Source organism: Sarcophilus harrisii, chromosome X, assembly GCF_902635505.1.
Source record: "Sarcophilus harrisii chromosome X, mSarHar1.11, whole genome shotgun sequence".
In the NCBI taxonomy this organism is placed as follows: Eukaryota; Metazoa; Chordata; class Mammalia; order Dasyuromorphia; family Dasyuridae; genus Sarcophilus; species Sarcophilus harrisii.
This window is the reverse complement of record NC_045432.1, coordinates 82,234,435-82,253,922: the sequence shown is the minus strand read 5'-3', so window position 1 is coordinate 82,253,922 and position 19,488 is coordinate 82,234,435. Positions and strand designations below refer to the sequence as shown.

Below are 19,488 nucleotides of genomic sequence, written 5' to 3'. Positions count from 1 at the left end.
TAGAGCCGGTAGGCCTTCTTTTGTATGGCCACGTCTTGCTGGGAGGTCCTGTGCCAGTGTCTCCCATGTTCCAAATCGGTTCCAAAGTTCTTCAGAGAGACCTTGCCAGTGTCCTTGTATCACCTCTCCTGTCTTCCTTGTGAGCATCTGCCTTGTGTGAATTCTCCCTAAAATTGTCTTTTAGCTAAGTGTATAGCACAGAGACCCCGTGGCCCTCTCATACTTCACCCTCTGCAGTAGTTTGATTCTTGATCTGAAAACGGTTCATATCCTTTGAGAAGAGACCCCCGCATCTGCTCCTTTATTTTGCCAGGTGATCTTCAGAATCTTTCTAAGACAATTCCAGTCAAAGTGTTCTCTGGGCCTGGTGCTCTTAGACTGGCTGGGTTTCAGAGGCGTCCGGCGGTGGGGTCAACACAACAGCTCCAGAGACCTGGGCTGGGAGCTGCACCCCTCAAAAGCAGCTCTTCTGAGCCAGCAGCCTTTTAGTGCTTCCTGCCACAAAGTGGGAACTTAAAGGGTGGGAGGATTGCACCAAGTTGCAATTTCGTCTGCCAGTGTCTGCTTCTTCAGACTGCACCCATAGGTGCTCAGCAGCCCAGAGGAGATAGAGGTGTTCAGATGAAAGTTTACTAATTCTCCCGCCTAGATTTTTTTTGAAAAAAGGGTGTGTGTGTGTGTGTGTGTGTGTGAAGCACTCTTTAGTCTAATCTACATTCTTAGCACTTTCTTAGAGTCTAGCCAACAGACCAAACTGTCCAGCCCCGAATTTTTCCGGGGGTGTAAAACAAAGCAGACTCCAGGTGGCTCACATTGGAGCACGCCCTGGGCTGAAGCCTCCACCCTCGCTTGCCTGGTCTTGCCTCCTGAATCAGGACTGAGGAAGTTCGAAACCGGCTTCCGACACTTATTGTGTGAGTCCTGGGCTGTCGCTAAACCTCAGTTTGCCTGTTTCCTCAGCTGTCAAATGGGGACAGTGATAGCTGTCAGCTATCTGCGTCCTTGGGAGGGCCAATCGAGACTCTTCGCCCAATGCCTGGCACACAGTGGGCACCTATTTTCTTTCCCACCCAAGGTCGGGGGCTCTGAAGGGGAGAAGCCCTGCGATTTAGCACTCTGGTCTCCAGGACTCATCCGTCGCCCTAGCAAGCACCCCTGGAAAAGGGGCGACCCCCAGGTGTTCCCTCGTTCCCCGAACGCGAGAGCGTAGTGGGAAGGGAGGAAGGGAGGGAACAAGGGGAGAGTGGCGTACAAACGGCGTGGCGTGGCGTGGCGTGGCATGACGCGCAGCCTAGCCGCGAAGCTTGGACGCATTTTTTGCTTTCTTTTTCAGACTCGCCCGCGGCCAGAGTGGGACAGCGAGCATGCGCACAAAGTAACTGTCCAAATACGCGCACTGGGAGTCCGGGCAGCTCCTTGAGGCTAAAGACTCGAGCGCCCCTGGCGGGCCAGCCCGGGTACCCACAGCCACCGGGTTCGGGCACGCGATGAAAAAAGGGCAGCGTTCGCTTTCTTTCCGGAGCTCCGCCGGCTCCCACGGAACCTCCCCAAGCGGGAGGAGTTGTGCGCATATTCAGAGGCGGCCGATGGAGGGGGTGGGAAGACGGAGGGAGAACTCCCGCTCCCGACTGGCACGCTCTATTTGCCCGACACGTGCTCGAGGAGCCTGACTCTGCGCTGCTCCTCCCGAACGAGCCAGTCCGCTCAGCCTCCTCGGCTGAGGGCGAAGTGCCCTCCCGGTAAGGTAAGCAAGTCAGGTCTCCGGGGCGGCCACCGTCCGACCGTGAGCGGAGGGACGAACTAACTACAAGACCCAGCAGGCACCGCGTGATGCCAGACCTAAGTTTAAGGCTATAAGATGGCGGACCGCGCAGCCGAGGCTACGGTGATTTAGGCGGCCCCCAGGCCTCTTTCGGTTCCAGTCGCACGGCCTCCTGGAGGAGGCTGGCGGAGGGAGGTGACCGGAGGAGAAAGATTTTCTAAGGGGCCTGGGTAAGGGGTGGCCGCATAAAGTGGTCGCGCATGCGCTAACCCGAAATAGTCTCAGTGGATTGTCGAGTGAGAGGGAGGCCAGAGCAGTCGAGTGCTCTATGCATCGGCCTGGGGGTCCGCCTCCACCTGTGAGTCTGACCGATGGAGTCTGGGCTCGTCTATTTCTTCAGTACCGTTTCTTGTTAATTTATTATATATAAGCTTATTGTTATTTACGATATTAACTTATCGATCCCTTATTGATTCACACTCATTATTTGTCATTTTTATTTTTAATGAATTAATGGTGATTTCTTAGTTATTTCTATTCGTGATAAGTTATTTTAAATACATCGTTTTACTAATTATTACTTTATTGATTTATCGTGTATTTTATATATTATGTGTGTAATCTATTAATTGTATATGTTTATAATTATTTGATTAGTTCGATACTATATTATATATTCTATAATATATTACATTCTGTTATATTGAAATAAATTATAAACAGAATTTGTTAATTAATTATAAACTAAATGAATAAATAAAAATTTCTTATGGAAATAATAACATCATGGTTTTAATAAGATTGTTCATTTGTTAATGATGAATTAATTAATTTGATCTTGCAGATTAACTAGGATTTCTTTTCTCTCCCTCCAACTCCCATAAAACAAACAGCAGAAAAAGCCAAGAAGCCTGGCCCGGCCTGCCAGATTCCCACCTGGCTCATGTTTCTCTCCTCCTGCCTGCAATCAGCGTTGGTGCCTTTCCAAGAGCTCTGTCTTTATGATGTTCCTTTGCTGGGTCACGTTAGGTGTTGGTATGAATTGTTCCCAGGTTCTGCCCACCTCCACCATTCCTTCAAGCCTCATCACTTCTCTCGGAGTCATCCCATCTGTCATTTCTTATGGCACCTATTGGGCAACTACATTCATATGCTACACTTTGTTTATCCGTTCCCCTCCCTTTCAATTTCCTGTTCATTTTTTTTTGCCAGAAATAGCAGCTATAAACATTTCTGTACATATAGGTCCTTTTCCTCTTCTTCTGATCCCTTTGGGACAAAGACCTGGAAATGGGATTCCTGGGGCAAAGGTTTTCTAACTTTGGAATAATAGTCAACATTGTTTTCCAGAATGGCTGAACCTGTTCCCGGCTCCACTGACAGAGCCACAAAATGTCTATTTTTCCACAGTCTTTCCAGCAATTGTCATTTCCTTTTTTTTTTTTTTTTGGTGATCATTTTAGGCAATCTGATGGGCATGAATTAGAACTTTGGGTTTTTTTAATTTGCATGTTTCGAGTTAGTGTTTTGAAGATTGGATTTCATCCTTTTCTGAACTGCCTGTGCGCATCCTTTGACTGTTTATCGATGAGCAATGGTTCTTATTTATTCTTATAAATGTGACTCTATTCCTTCGAGACTACTTGCTGAGCATCATTCCCCCACTTACCAGTTCCCCTTATAATCTGAGCTGCCTTGACTTGGTGCAAAAACTTTTCCATTTTGATGCTATCACGGTTGTATTATTGTATAGTATGTCTAAGTTTGGTATCCAGAAGTCTACATTAACACCTTTGAAGGCCTGCTGTTTGAGCCTTTTTCTCCTTCACTTCCCAAGAGATTGTTCTGTGGCAATGTGATCCTCTACGCCACAGTCGGTGAATACGCTTTGTTATAGATGTGGTAGCGTCTCGGACGCTTTCGGTTTGTCTCTTGTGTCCCCTGCAGCTTCCCATCTCCATGTGCTTAGCATAGATCTCTGTGCCATGTTTTCGGTGAATTCATTTTCCCATTCGCTACCGCTCATTGTTTGGTGAGATGGTAGCATCCGGATCTGCCACGGTCCTCCATTCGGTAGTTCAGTGTGGGATTTGATTTCAGTGAGGGTATTCCTTCTGCTTAGGGCCTCTTCCACATGGTCCACTGAGTACGACTTGAGCAAGTCACATAGCTGGGACTTGAACTCAGGTCTTCTCGGCTATGTTCACTGAGTCAGGCTGCTTCTCTGTGATCCCATAGAGGAGCTTTAAAAAAAACACTATTCTATACTTTTGTGGCCTTTTTCCCATCACCCTCTGTGTCAGCTTAATTTCATTTGAGATAGTTCCTAGGCTCTTGTTAGGGAAATTCCCGAATGCCAGGTCAGCGCCTCCAGTTTTCCATTCTCTGAGTTAAATGGGAGCTCTTTAAAGGTCAGCCACGTTTTGGCTTTCTCATTCTTGCCCTCTGGTCTAAATACTGATCTTTGTTCTAGTTATTTAACAGTGGGACTATATATAGAGACCCATTCTGAAATTCAGCTGAGAAGATAAGAAACCTAGCTGCTACCTGAATTGTCTTTAAGGAAATTTGAGCTTTCAAAGGGTATAAAGGTAAAGAGGGAGTACACTCCAGACCGGGGAACTGCAGACACAAAGAACTGGAGGTAGGTGGTAGAATATTCGATGGCCTGGGAAGTTAATGAACCAGCCGGTTTGACTAGAACTCCAGAATGCATGAATGCGACTAGCAGGCGGACTGGGCCACTGATCGGTACTTTATGAAATTGTGAGATAGGGGTAGGCACTCTTTGAGGACCCGCTAGGAAAGACCACTGGAAACAGGGAGGCCGTTATGCTTCAGTTAAACAGGAGGGCAGGGGGGCAAAACGCCCAGAAAGGCTGGTGGCACAGGGGATGGCCCAAGAAGGGAGGTCCCCATGAGAGGGCAAGAGAATCGTGCCGAAGATGTGATGTCAGCTGACTCTCGGAAAAAGGCCAGAAAATGAAGTGGAGAGGAGAGACAGAGCTTTCCCGGAATAGGGACCCTCTGGTGCAAGGGCAAAGGGACAGAGATGAGAGACGAAGGAGCGTGTTCCAGGGACTTCAAGGGGAACGCATGTTACTAGATCAGGGAGTTTGTGAAGTGAGGGAAGCCATAGGAAGACCGGAAATTGGCAGAGCAGTGCAAACGGTGGACTTCATATTCTTCATACATTTGGGCAAATTGCTTTGCTAGCTGAGGGATGGACAGGGGTGGGGGGAGGCTTAAGGCAGGGAGATTAGCGTGGGTCTGGTCTGCGGAGACTATTGTGATAGTCTAGAGGGGAGGGAACGGGCAGCATGGCAGGGCAACGCGACAATGTGCTGGACCTGGAGTCAGGAAGACTTCTCTTCCCGAGTTCAAATCCCGCCTCAGACATTTACTAGCTGCATGACCCTGGCCAGTCAGACCCTGTTTGCCTCAGTTTCCGCGTCTGTGAAACAGAACACTCCAGCATCATCACAGGAAAACCCCAAATGGGATCACAAAGACTCAAACCCAAGTGACAATGGCCGAAAACAACAAAAGTGGCCCGATATCTCTGCCAAGAAAACACCAAAGGGGGTCCCAAGGAGCTGGAGTCCGCTCGGAATAACTGACCAAGGACGGAGGAGAGGGAACAAGTACTCACTAAATGGCTACTATGTGCCGGGCACTGTGCTGAGTGCTTTTCCCAGCGTCACCTCAGCTGATTCTCACAGCCACCCTGGGAGGTTGAGGGCAGGAGGGCCAGAGTTAGAGTCGTGGGTGGATGAGTGAAGAACGGGGGACATAGAGAACAGACGTCAGGAAGGTCGGGATGACAAAAATCGGCCTGAGCGGAGGAAGGAGTTGCCCGTCTGGGAGGATGGCGGTGCCTCGGCAAGGTTAACGGGGGAGACGACACCCGATACAGATAGGGTGAATTGGAGTCCTTAACAGAGGGAGGGCCCTACAATTAAGGAACATCAGGAAAAGCTTCCTGGGGGAAAAGGCCATTATTTGAGGCAAGATCTGAAGGCAGCCAGGGAAGCGGGGAGGTGGGAGAGGAGGCTCCGCCATCCAAGCACCCCGGGGCTTTGTGCGGGAATGGGGGGGGGGGGGCAGTGTTACCGCCTGGGGGGGGGAATAAGTTGTTAATGGAAAGGCCGAGGGAAGAAGGGAGGAGTTGAGTTGGGAGTGAGGCCATGGCAAAAGGCCGGGAGGTCTTGATTTGCTCCTGGAGGTGATGGAGTCACTGGGGTTTATTGAGTAGTGAGGTGAGATCTGAGTGATGGGAGGAGCTCCGTTTTTTCCCTGAAATCTGAATGAGGCCCAAGGATTGCAGGGTTGGTGGGGGGGAGGGGAGCCGCTGAAATCCTGAGGGGGGAAGGAAAGAGTTGGGAAGGGCCCTGGGTGCGAGTGGGAGAGCAGAAGAGCAGTCTGATTGTTCCTTGTGGGTGGCTGTGACCCCATTTAGGGTTTTCCTGGCAGAGGTACCTGAAGGATTGGCCGTTTCTTTTTCCAGCTCATCTGACAGATGAGGAAACTGAGGTAAACAGGGTCGAGGGACCTGCCCAGGGTCACATGGGGAGGAAACGTCTGAGGCTGACTTTGAACTCGGGTCCCCCTGGCTTCAGCGCCTGGTACTCTGTCCACTGTGCCACCCAGCCGGCAAGGTGATGTGGGGATATAAATGGATCTCCTTGCTTTAGTGAGGATTCCAAGAAAAGTCTGTGGGGAGCCCATTCGCTCCGGATCTGCGACTCCTTTCAGCCCCACGTGAGTAGGAGCCAACGTGGAGGAAGGTGGGGGTACTCCGGGCGCGGGGCTTGCCGGGACACGACCGCTAATGGAGCAGGGGACCAGATTTGAACGTGGGGCATGGATTGGAGTTAAACCGGCTGGTGTAGCAGGAGGAGGAGGAGTAAGGGTCGGGGAGGCCGGAGCCATGGTGGGACCAGAGCAATGCAGGGAAACCACATGGGGGCAGAAGACAAGCTCATGTTTTACTGGTGTTTAACGTTAAAGGGGGCAGGGGGCTTTAAACTAGTTTTCGCGGACTTTGGGGACCTGTGGCGTGGTTGGAGGGCCTCAGTTTCCCCCTGTAGTGCCAAGTCTCTGTCCCTGATGGGGAATGAGAGAAAGCCTTGAACGAGATCACCTAGAGGGGATGAGCTCACTTATAATTGATGAGATTCCCTAGAATGAGTGAGATCACCAGATCTCCTAGAAGGAACGAGATAATCACCTTTTTGGTTCTTAAAAGGTCCAAAGCCCGAGGAATGCCGGGCTTGATCTGGAAAAGGAAAGGGGAAGGAGGTTTGGGGGGAGGCTGGAGACAGTCAGGGAAGTGGAGGCCAGAACCATTCACCTGTTTATTATAGAAACCCGAGTGTTCCAGTGTTGCCGCCCCCGAGGCCAGAGAGATCCACCCCAGGGGGCCCTTTGTACTCCCTCCACAAAAAGAAAGCTTCCTCTTCCCTCCCCTGGGGAGTGAAGCTGTCCAGATAAGACAGCACTAGAGCTAGGTGGGAGGGAGGGAGGGAGGGGCAACAACACGTATGTGCAGGTTGGAGAGGAGAAGCCCGAGAGTCTGGGAGTTCATCCTCAGGAGATGGGGGGCAGGCGGGCACCCCCGCCCCCTCGCCATCTAGATAGCCGGGACGGCGTCGAGTCTTTATCCTGCCGGAGCGGGGTGACCGCGGCTGCCCGCTAAGGAGCTTCCCCGTCTCCCCCCTCCCCCGGATCTTCACAGCAGGGGACCTCTGGTGGCCACCGGGCCTTCTGCCCCGACCCCCAAGCCGCGGAAGACCAGGCGGCATCTCGCCTCCGGGGGCGCCGGCTAGCCCCTGCCCCCAAACCAGAACGGCTGAGCCTGGTACCTGCTTCCAGCTGGAGGCCTGATGGCAACGAAAGGAGACACAGGAGGATGATAGGTTAGATGGCCTCTGGGCCGCCGGCCTCTCCTGTGGGCCTGCGACCCGGCCCGGCCCCTCCCCACAAAGCCCACACCCCGCCTCCCCCCCAATCTGGGGAGAGTGGGGAGAGGAAGGTCACAGGTCAGATCGATATCCAGAGTTCCTTGGAGCAGGTAGAAAAAAGAGGGGGGGGGGGCCCTGCGCAGTTCACACCAGCCGCGACCCACTTGGGTCGCAGGAAGGGGGGCCTGGGAGGACCGGTGGTCAGGAAGCAAAAGGGCGGGGCGGGGGAGCAGCATCCCTGGGTTCCGTGCAGGGAAAGGTTTACGGAGACGGGACGTTGGGAATCTAGACCAGCCCCCAGGGTGGAGCTGGGGCTACTGAGGTGTCAGACCAGTGTCTCCAGGGGCAGAAAGGTCAGACCAACGTCCCTGGGGTTCGAGGATCTGAGTCCAGGGGCCGGTCCCCCTCCAGTGCCAGGTCACTTAAGTGGGAGCTCAGCTCTGGGGGGTACAGGAAGTCTGCATAGTGTCTTGGGGTGAGGGAAGGGCGAGGGAGGAGTGGAAAGACAAAAGAGAAGCGAGAGAGAGAGACAGACAGACAGACAGATGGAACCAGAGACAGAGAGAGAAGAGATCGGCGTTAGAGAAAACAAAGGCGGCAGAGAGGACAGGGTCCGCTGGGCTCCCCTCGGCCCCACCTCCCCACGCCCCGAACCCCAAGGCTCCCCCTGCCCCCGGGCGCCCTCGCTCAGTACCTGCCGGAGACGGGAGGCGCTGTGAAGCTGAGGGAGTGAGGTAGGGCTGTCGCTGCCGCCGCCGCCGCCGCGGAGGGCAGCGCCACTCCGGCGTAGCCCAGGTAGGGTTCGGGGCTAGCCGCGGTGCCGTGGGCAGCGTGCAGCAGGAGGCCTTGGGGGTAGCTAGAGTGATGCCAGGGGAACGGGGAGGGATGCAGGGCCTGGCCCTCCGGAAGGAGGCCCCGGGCCGAGGGGTGAAGGCCCGCCACGGGACCCCCTCCCGTCGAGCCCGCGTTTCGAATGTACCAGTCCCGGAGGCCCTCGAGGGCCAGAGCCTTGTGACCGACCCGGGGATCGGCAGCCGCCTGGTCCGGCTGACCGTGGTAACGGCTCGGCCCGGGGCCCGCCCAGAAGGAACCGGGCAGCGGGCCCCCGTCGTCGGACTTGGCGCGACCACTCAGCCCGCGCCCGGGGCCTCCGTGGGGTGCTGGGTCCTTGGCTCGAAGGAGGGGGCTGCCCGTGCCGCCTCCGCCGTCCCCTTGGAGCGCGGAAGGAGCTGGGGGAAAGAAGACAAGGAGACTTTCCCTGCAGGAAAGGGGGCCCGGGCCCTCGGCCCAGCACTGTCCACCCCGGGCCAGGTAGTAATCCAGCAGGAGGTCGCCGTAGGCCGGCAGGGGCCGACCCCGGGGAGCCGGAGGGGCGGCCGAGCTGGGCCGGGCGGCCCGGGGAGGGTCCGGAGGCCCGGCTGTTCGAGAAGAGAAGGCTGGGGGGGGTACCGGGGCCGCTCGCTCAAAAATACTCTCGTTGCTTTTGCAGGGCGGGGATACCGGCGGCCCTTCCGGGGGCAGGCGGGCACACGCAAAGCCGGAGATCCCGGCGCCTCGGTCGACCAACAGGGCCTCGGAGCTGTTGCTCCGGCGGGTTCGGCCAGAGACGAGGAAAGCCCGCTCCCAGGGGCCGTCCGCGTGCGGGAAGCCCATCTGAGAGTCCTGGCTGCCGGACCACTGGCGCGAGTGAAGGCCCTCCAGCCTGGGACGGAAGAGACGGGGAACACAGTGAGAGGGCGGGGCCCACGACAAAGAACCAGGGGGGGCCCCTCCGGCGGCCCTCCCTCCAGGGCAAAGCCCGAGCAGGTGCCCTCTCCCTCCAAAGCCTCGATTTCCCCTTCGGCGAAGCGGAGGTCTGGATCGGACGAGGCGCGAGCCCCGTCAGGGGCCGACAGTCTGTCGTCTTCTGCCTCGCGACGGGTTGGCAAGCTGATTCTGAGCCAGCTGAGGGCAGACCCTGCCATGGGGGAGTCTCCTGCCTTTTCGGTGGCGTGGCTTCCTCTGGCAGCCGTGGAACCCCACTCAGAAGAATCACGGTTTTAAATGCACAGAATAAAGCACGGGGGTGACCGAAGCACCCGGTCCCCCAGAAGAGGTCACTTTCTCTTATCCGAGTTCTGTGTCCCCTGGACCCTCTACCCCCAACGCCTAACCATGGGTCCTGGGTTCAAAACTCCCACTCTAAGCACCGCACCGCTCTTTTGAGCACACGATTACTCCCATCCTTTCATTTGTCTGAAGAGGGGAGGGGGAAGGCATTACCTGCAGAGCTGGGGCGCAGGACCCCGGGCCAGGACGGGCGTGGCAGGAACGCTTCTGCCCTCAAAGCTGGAGATGCTCCTGGGAAGGGTCCTGGTGGGGCTGGCGGTGGGCGACAAGGAGAGGGCCGAGGGCGGTAATTAGGGGCGTGCGGCCACTCGGCAGCAGGGAGAGCCAGTGGCACGGGGCACGAGGGGCACTCCTCCCGCCACCTCAAGGACCCCCCTTTCAACCGTCCAACTCTCCCACATGATCACCTGGTAGGGCTGGCCACCGAGTTCCTCCGGCTCTTCAGGTCCCCGTAGAGCTCGGCGACTGGCGGGGGAGGGGTCGCCTTCCAGGGCTGTCTACGTTCTGGGCTGCCCCCGGCCGATATGGATGCCCGCAGCTGGTCCCGGGCCTTGGGGAGCGAGGGCCGCTCGCCGTGGGGGTCCTCTGAGGGCGAGGAGAGACGGGGGACGTTTCGGTAGGGCAGCTGGGCTCCCGGTTCCTCCCAGCCCTCCGTCACAGATCACACTCACCATTCTCATGGCTCGCTGACTCCGAGAGAGAGCTGCTCTCCGAGCGAGAGGCGTCATCTAGGGGAAGAAGGTAGGGGCCGCCCTTGGAACCACCGGCCCCCCAGACCCGTCGCCCGCCCCCCCGCCACCCCCCCCACCAGCTAGCCGGCCGGGCACCCCGCTCACCTTGGCTGAGCTGGGCCACTCGGGTCCTGAGCCCGGGGAGTCCGGGGCCCCCATGGCCTGGCAGAGGAGGCTGGGTCTGGGGAAGCAGGGTGAGCGGAAGGCCCAGGAGGGCCCGGCTAGCCCTCAGCTGCTCCTCCAGTTCCAGAAGTCTCTGAGATGCGTCGGCCTGGACCTGCCGCCGCCGCCGCCGCTGTTCCACGCTGAGCTCCGGGGCCAAGGCCAGGCGTCTGGCAGCGGCGGCGATCTGCCTCTGAACTGACACCTCTCTCTCAAGCGTCTCCAGTGCAAGCATCTGCCACCCGGGAGGGACCAAGGGGAAGGGGAAGACAGGTCCTTGTGCTTGGAACTTGACGGGCCAACCTGGCTCTTACAGCTGGCCTCTGGACTTTGTCCTCTTATTTCCAACCTCCACACCCCGACTCCTGCTCCCTCCTCCAGTGCCCCCTCCTGAGGAACCTAAGACACTCACCCCAGAGGGACAGAGTCCCCGGGCCTGAGGGGGGACAGGGGCAGCCTTGCGCCGGACTGGATGAGGCTGCTCCCCAGGCTCCAAGGGGTATTCGGCAGGCAGTCGGCCTGTCAGCTCCTGTGGTGGGAGAAGGGGGCCATTGTGGGGTCTCCCATGGTAGGGGAAGGGGGTCATTGTGGGGGCTCCTATAATAGGGGAAGGGGCCATTGTGGGGGCTCATGGTGGAAGGAAGGGGCATTGTGGGGCTCGTAATAGGGGAAGGGGCATTGTGGGGCTCCATGGTGGGGAAGGGGTCAGTGTGGGGCTCTGAATAGGGGAAGGGCTCATTGGGGGTTCCCATGGGTGGGCCTGTGGGAAGGGGGTCATTGTGGGGGCTCCCATAATAGGGGAAGGGGGCCATGTGGGGGCTTCCATGGTGGGGGAAGGGGGCCATTGTGGGGGCTCCTGTAATAGGGGAAGGGGCCATTGTGGGGGCTCCCATAATAGGGGAAGGGGGCCATGGTGGGAGAAGGGGCCATTGTGGGGGCTCCTGTAATAGGGGAAGGAGGTTATGATGGGGGTTTCGCCTCAAGTAGGGGAAGGCGTGCTTACATGTAGCAGGCAGAGCTCCATTGTGGGGGTTCTCCTGTAAGCTTCAGGGGAAGGGTCTCATGATGGGGCTGCCTGTGCTGTCCTAGAGCAGTGGAGTCTTCACCCACCGGGCTTCCAGGCAGGTCAGGCAGACCATGGAGGTTCTCGAAGCCTCAGACTCTGTCACCGGGTCTCCTGGTAGTGCCCTCGGGCTGCGCTCCACCCAGCCACCCGAGGCTCGTACCTGGACCAGTTTCAGCTGGGGAGCTGACTCCAGGTGCTGCTGACCTCCATCCTAGGGCGGGCCAGAGGGGCAGGCTGTGAGGCTAGGCCTGGGTGAGGAGAAGCCTCTGCTGCCAGGCCCTAGCTCCTGACCTCCTGACCCTGGGATTTAGTGACTCCTGCCCCCTCGGGTTGGGCTTTGGAGTTTGCTTTTTGGACCACATAAGCCCTATCCCTCAGCCTTTAGCCTGGACAGTTGTAGCTTGGGGAGGCTGAGAGTGGCCCTCTGGGGCTGCTCCATCCTAGGGCCGTGAGGGGCGCCCCAGGCTCTCCTAGGCCAGGAATGGAGTCAGGGAGCACTGAAGAGTCCAGAGGAGGCAGTCACATGGCTTGCAAGAGGGAGCCTCATAGCTGCTCTCCTCTCTCCCTGACCCTGAAGTGCTCCCACCTCTGGTTAGTTGCGGTTCTGTGGCTTAGGGTTTTTTGGGGGCACCTGACACAGTCTCCCTGGCAAGCCCTCCCTGATGCCTTGGCTCAGCTGAGGAGTCTGGGGCTCCACCCTTGGTGGCTCCCCAGAGCAGGCGCTCTGGAGGCCTCGAGCCCCTGTTCTCTGCCCTCAGTGCCACAGACCTGATCCGAGCTGCCCCAGTGTCCTTAGCTCCTGGCCAGGAATGAGTCAGGGAGCACCGAAGCAAAGTCCAGAGGAGGCAGATAAACAAGGCTCTGGGAAGAGGGAGCTCAAGCTGCTCCTCCTCCTCCTCCTCCTCCCCACTTGGCGGTTCCCGTGAGCCTAGGGTGGGGGGCTCACCTGCCAGCCCCTGGCAAAAGCCCTCCTTGATCCCTGGCTCTCAAGCTGAGGTGGCTGGGGGGGGGCTCCACTCCTTGTGCTTCCCCCCAACAGCCCGAGCCCTCGGTAGCTCCCCCAAGTTCTTCTGCCCTCAAGCTGCCCGCCACAGACCTGATCCTGTAGAGCCCTTGTCCCCAAAGCGTCCCCCCCCAAATCTCAACCCTCGGGTTCCAGGGGCCCCGGCAGCCTCGGGGCAGCCAGAGTAGCTCCGGCCATCTCCGGGAGGCGGGCAGGCAGGCCAACGAGCTCCTAGGTTGGGCCCCGGCTGGGGGCCCTTCCTCTCCCGGCCGTTTGCGGTAGGAGAGCGCTGCTGCTGCTCCTGGGGAGCAGCCGGATCCCTTTGGGAGCGCCCTCCCTACTCCCAAGCGCCAGACCTCCAGCCGTCTGGAAAAAACCCAACTGGCCTCTGTCTTCACCCTCATGGCCCGGCGCCCTCCCCCGGGCCCTCTCACTTCCCTGAGCCGCCCCCTCCTCACCACTCGCGGGGTTCCCCTCCTGGGGCTCAGGCCGGGGAGCAGCAGCGCAGGAAGGCTTTCGCCAGAGCCCAGGCCAAGCCCGTAACCTGCTCGTCGGCCGGCCGGGAGGGCGGGGGACAGAGGAAGAGGAGGAGGAGAAAGCCTCCACCTTTTAACCCTTTGCTGGGCGGCCCAGGTCCGAGGGGGTGGGGAAGGGGGAAAGGTAAGGCTGAGGGCGTGGCAGAAGGCAGGCCCACCCCGCCCCCTGCAGGGACCCCCGCCTTCACCCCAGGCAGCAAGCCCACCGCCCGGGGGGGGGGGGGGGCCGGCACGGGCCGGCTCCTTAACCTCCCGACCTCCCCCGCGTCAGGCTGTGGGTCTAGTACGTAAAGGGAGGGGGGGCGGGGGGAGGGGGGCCGGGCCCTGGATTCCAAGAATTCCTGGCCCCAGCCCTGATCGGGCCCCGGGGCCGAGGGGAGAAAAGGCGGGAGGGGGGGCGGGGGTCATCGGTCCTCCGCAACCTCACTTTCTCTTTCCCGGGGCCGAAGATTGAGAAGCTAGATATTGGGGAAACTGATGCTGCGGGGGAGGGGAGATGGGGGAACTCCCAGGGCTAGATTTGGGAAGGGCCTACCCCTGCCAGCTGGCGTCCCCGTCCCCCGGCACCGAGAAGGGGAGCCACCACCGTCCTGTCCTCCTTGACCTCCCCTCGTCAGGGAGAACCGGGGGAGACAGGTGGGGGGTCGGAGCCCCGGGCTCCACGCCCCGGACACCCTCCCCCTCCCCCAGGGGGGGAGGGGATTAGAAGGAGGGAGGGAGGGTCACCCCTCCCACCCCTCCTTCCCCCGCCACCCCTTTGGACCCTCCCTCAGAACGGGGGGGGCGGGCGGGGGAAGGCCCTGCCCCCGGGGGGCCGGCGGGAGGGGGCATCAGGCTGCTTCCTCCCTCTCCCCCCATTCCCAGTCTCCCCCCCTCCCCCCACCGCGCTGGGGGCCGGCCCGAGGGGAAGGAGAGGAGACCCCGGGACTGGAGCAAGGAAAAAGGCGGGCTGATCTGGGGGACCCACCGGAGGCGGGGGGGCAAGCTGGGGGGGGGCACCTTCGTGCCTCTCGGCGCCCCGGCCGCCCGCCCCCGCGGCCTGCTCCCAAATTCTTGGCCAGGGTGCCGGCCGCCCCGGCGCGTCCCGGAACGGGCGGGCAGCTGTTGGGCCTGGAGGGCGGGGACCGGGAAAGGGGCGCCTGCTCCGGCCCCGCCCTCTCCCCTCCCTTTCTTCGACTAGGGGGGTGGGCCTCCTGGCGGATCACATCCGGAACCCTCCCCACCCCCCACTCTGCCCTCCTAACCCCCAACCCCCTTAAGCCTCAAGGAAGCAAAACAAGTCCCAGCTCCCAGATCGTTTCACCTTGGGGGCCCGCAAAAAGGATGCGGGCCCAGTATGTCCCCCAAACAGCTGCGAGGCGGGCCCCCCACCCGACGCCTCCGGTTCCGTAAAGCCCGTCTCCACCTTGACCACCTACCACACGGGGCCGCTCCCAAGGCATTTTCTTGGCCACCTTCCACTCCCGCCACCCCAGCTCGGTCCCAAGCTCTTGGCCTTGGCCATTCCACCCATGTCTAGAAAGTTCCAGCGTCTCGCTTCCCCCCCCCAACCCCCCTGAGCTCAAGCACCTCTTGAACTTTCTGGAATCTCCAAGAGCCAGAGCTTCAGATGAGGTCCCCAACAGCCTCCCAAGCTCGAGCCAAACCAGGGAGGTTCATGGCCACACTTGGGCAAGCAGGTGAAGCTCCCCATGGCCTGGCTGTTAACAAGGGGGCCGTGGGACACTTTACGGGAAAGGCCCCGAGCCAGGGCTGCTAAGTGGGCTAACTGCATCAGTAGCTCAATGAGCACGTGGGGCACAACCCCAGGAGAGGATAAGCTACAACTGAACCTCCAGATATGGTAACCGAGAGCCCGGTACAGGGTGGCCCTGTCTGTGCAACATAATGTTAGACAACATTATGTTGCACAGATAATTCCAGACAACAAGATAATTCCTCGTAGTCAGTTCATTCCTCACTGGCCGTTTGGATACTGAGTTGCTGCTGGGGTGGTGATCTTCCACAGGAGTCCATTCACTCCATCACTCCCACCCCAGATAACCCCGAGGCCCTTTGGTCCATCACTGGTTACAATTTACTCCTTTCTGGTCACAAAGACACTCTTCAAGGCGACTGGGAGCTTCTTGGGGACGGTGAGTGCTGAACAATGTCACCAGACGTGGAGCTTATCTCAGGCCAAAAAGGCCCGGGGACTGATAGGAGGGCTCCAGTCACTTTTCAGTCACGTCCAAATCTTCCTGATCCCATCTGGGAGAGATACTGGTTTGCCATTTACTCCTCCTGCTCATTTTACAGATGAGAAAACTGAGACACGCAGGGGGAGGTTGCCAAGCCCCTGAAGATTGTTTTGGACCAAGAGAAACTAAAGAATTGATCCCTGAGGCCAGCAGGCAGAAGGTTCTGCTAGCCAGCGGTTCAGCTCCGTGTTCCCACAGTTTCAGGAGGCGGGCCAATTGGAAATCCAAGTTAGGTCAAATGCCCGACTCCCACCCCCCCCACCCCCAGTCTCCAGGAGTCTCACTTGGCCATCCTCTGTCAAGAATGCCAGCCACAGCCCCGAGGCTCAATTTCCCCTCCAAAACAGCTCACGGCCCATGATTTTGCCCTCCTTTGGGTCAGTCCCCCATGGGGCCTCTGGTGTCTTTTTCCTTCCTCCCCATGCCACATATTATCTCCCCTAACTCCACTGTGCTTCCCTACCCCACTTCTCCTTACAGCCAACTCTTTTAAGGTGCTTTTAGGGCCCCTTTCAGGATTTAGCCTGCCAGCTGAGGTCATGCCCCAACCCACGGGAGCTCCTTTCTCCTGGGTAATTGGGAGGTCCACTGAGGCACTTGCCTTTCCCATGCACTCCCATTCTGTTTCCTATTTATTGTTCCCGGTGTCTATTGTAGCCCTTCATTTTGTCTAAAACCTCATGCCCTAAATAAATCTGCCTTTTGCCAGAGAACGGCCATCGTGAACTCTTCTTTCGGTGTCGGCCATCGTTTGGTGAAAAATCCCACAGCAGAGATCATATCACTGTGACTTATCCAGAGTCACACAGCTAGGCCAGATTTGAACTCAGGAAGAAGTCTTTCTGATTCCACGGCCAGTGTTCCATCCACTGTGGCACCTCACTGCTCCTTGGAATTAGGTTTCAGATTAGGTTTTGGGGGAAGGAATGACCGTGTGTGTGTGTGTGTGTGTGTGTGTGTGTAAGGTTTGGGGAGGAAAGAATGAACCACTTCCTCTGACCACCCCAGTTTGGGATTAGCCAATCAATCCACTATTCCTTCCTTGCCCCAAAGTTCACATCACATTTCTACATTTCCATGTCCTCACGCCCTTACGGGGTCACATCACGATGGTTCATGGAAGCAGCCCCTTCCGTGAGGCAAAAATGTCCTCAGCAGCTCAGCTTTGGTCAGAGGACTCCAGAAGGTATGCACACAATGAAAAGCCCCTCTGATGATCCCAGTACGACCCCGGGGCCCATTTCTCTCTGGATGATTTAGAGTATATGTCACTTACAACACGGCTTCTGGTTCTGCCTCTTAGCCTTTTCCCCTCAGGTGCTCTCCTCCCATTTCTCCCAGAGTTCTGGGTTTTAATCAAATCTGTGCTTTCACCGAGGTCGGGGACTTTTTGCCAATGCTGATCAGCACCTTCTAAGGACGTTACCTGGGTCACACGGCTGGGCTGTGTTAGGCAGGACTTCTAGGGGGCAGAGCCAAGATGGCGGAGAGGAGAAATTGAGCCTTCTAGACTCCCAGGCTAGTTGACCCCCCCCGCCCCCCGTGCTGTCTTCCAGAATTGTCTTCTTAACCTACCACGAAGCCCATGGCCATCACACTCACTTAGAGTTGATTGTGAATGTAGGATCTACTCATCCCCAGCCTGATTCCACTCATCCCATTCTATCCCCCCAAATCTCAGTGACACCCATGAGATCAGCAGCTTTGCTCTAGGATCTCTAGTTCCCCTCCTTCATTCAAGCCCTACTGTGTGCATTTCTGCATTGACAACCAATACCATGCATTTCATTGCTCATTCATTCATTTGTCGGATTTTGTGTACTGGCTAGGAGGTTTGGGGGTATCCCACTCATTTTTTTTGATATCATGGCTACTCCCTATGGGGGATCTACAGAGGCAGTGTACTTCCTTCTCACTCCTTTTCACTTTAAAGCCTATTTCATTAGCTTTGCCAGTCTCCCTGCAAATCCATTTTAACCCCTGGGACGTGTATTCCACACCCAGCATTCTCTCATTCCTGTATTAGACAGCAGCTGCGATCCCAAAGCGCAGATCCCATTGGATCCTTACTCACTGTCTGTGTCGTCCGCTTCCCAGATCTCCTTTTCTCTCTTGCCTTCAGTGGCAGCATAAAAGGGTAGATGTGAATGGAAAATGCTAAGGACCAAGCAGGGGAAAACAAGTGGTTCGAATATGAGGAAGCGATTCCATCTGTTCCTTCTGAACCCCGTTATCATCAGAGAGGACGAAGGGAATTTAATTAGAGAACCTCTAAGTGGTTTGGGTCTGTTTTGATAATCTTAAAAGACCAGAAAAGGAAACTAATCCCTTACAGGGGAAAAGGTAGAGGAAGGGAAGCAAATATTCTCACCTGATCTGCAGTTCTCCAAAGAAGGAGGATAGAGAAGGAGCAGGGGCCACTTGAACATCTTTCTCATCGGAATTGGTCAAAGGAGGAAGGAAAGCACATACTCACGCGGACACAGAGGTGAGTATTCACTGAACAAGAAATAGGAGATAAAGGGACAAGGTGGTGGGGAGGAATAAGAGAGAGGGATCATCAGCAGAGAAATCTGTCTTTCGGTCACATCTGACACTTCGTCAGCCCATCTGGGGTTTTCTTGGCCAAGATACCCCGAACGGTTTGCCATTTTCTTCTCCAGTGCATTTCACAGGTGAGGAAACTGAGGTAAACGGGGGGAGGGGGGGAAGTGACTTACCCACAAAGGTAGCGTCTGAGGTTGGAATTGAACTCAAGTCCTCCTGACTCCCGGCTTGGCACTCTATCCACTGCACCGCCTAGCACAGTTAGTCCTAGGCAAAACTAAGTAGTTAAAGAGGGCAGGATCACAAAGACGAGTTCAAAAGAAAAGGAAAAAAAGAATATGAATCCGTGATTGGGCTCAGGGTGAGCAAAAGCAGAATGGATTAGAAAGCAAACTGGAACGATATGATGTACACAAAAAACAAACAACAAACCCCACACATTTGAAACAGAAAGATGCACAGAGAGCTCAAATAAGGATCGGGTGCAAGATCTGACAAACTGATAAATTCAGCAACCATAATTTGAGAATGATGATGATGAAGTGCTCCTCACCTCCTAACAGAGGGGTGATGAATTCTGGGTGGGGAACGGCTGACATGAGAATACATTTTGACTACACATATGTGTTATAAGTTTTGTTTTTCTTTTCTTTCCATCGGGGGAAGGAATGGAAAATCAATGTTTTCCAATGATAAAAGAGGAAAATAAAAGTGATATTACAAAGTTTAAAACAAGTTAATACTAGAAGAGAATAGGTCCCTGTGGGACCATATATTCTCTACATCTTTCCGTTAATCATGAAATCATAAACATGTAGTTCATGGGCAAAGATCACTTGTGGAAACATTGTGAGAAATGTTTCTCTTGACTCCCGTGTTCGGACGTCAAAATTTCTACTCAGTTCTGGTCCATTCATCAGGATTTCTTGGAAGTCTTTATTTTCCCTTAAAGTATTAGACTCTGTTAAGCTGGGTAAATGATTTGTGGTCCTGAGTCTGTATCTATTGCCTTCTGGAATTTCATTTCCAGGCTTCCACTGGTTTATAATTATAGTGGTGAGGAACTCATGTGTGCTACAAACGATGGCCTAGCACACAGATTCTCCCTGCCTACTTGCAAGTGCTTTTTTCTTTGACCTAAAGGTTTGAGGTTTGGCTATAACTGGTGGAAGTTTTTATTTTGGGCTATCTAGCAGGAAGTAAATAATGGATTGTTTTCTATTTCTCCTTTGACTTCGGACTCTAAAACATCTGGGCAGTTTTCTTTTAAGATTTCTTGAAATATGATATCTGGGTTCTTTTTTTGGGGGGGGGGAGGGAGAGCAGGTGTGCACAAAGTGTTCAGGAAGTTCGATGATTTTTATATGAT

The 19,488-nt window shown here is 56.2% G+C and overlaps 1 protein-coding gene across 2 annotated transcripts; it reads right to left on the bottom strand.

Moving 5' to 3' along the window:
• Positions 1-7,100: 7,100 nt before the first annotated feature.
• Positions 7,101-11,340, bottom strand: CCDC120 (coiled-coil domain containing 120). 2 transcript variants are annotated; one of them, XM_031944302.1, is made up of 7 exons: positions 11,140-11,340; positions 10,671-10,962; positions 10,506-10,562; positions 10,242-10,419; positions 9,988-10,086; positions 8,420-9,427; positions 7,101-8,194 (listed from the first exon to the last, which is right to left on the bottom strand). In XM_031944302.1, exons 1-7 carry the CDS (start codon positions 11,311-11,313, stop codon positions 8,080-8,082), a joined length of 1,923 nt encoding a protein of 640 aa, XP_031800162.1. In that variant the 5' UTR covers positions 11,314-11,340; the 3' UTR covers positions 7,101-8,079. The 2 variants fall into 2 exon arrangements, with proteins under 2 accessions (XP_031800162.1, XP_031800163.1); XM_031944303.1 differs by having other exon boundaries at positions 7,101-7,644.
• Positions 11,341-19,488: the final 8,148 nt, after the last annotated feature.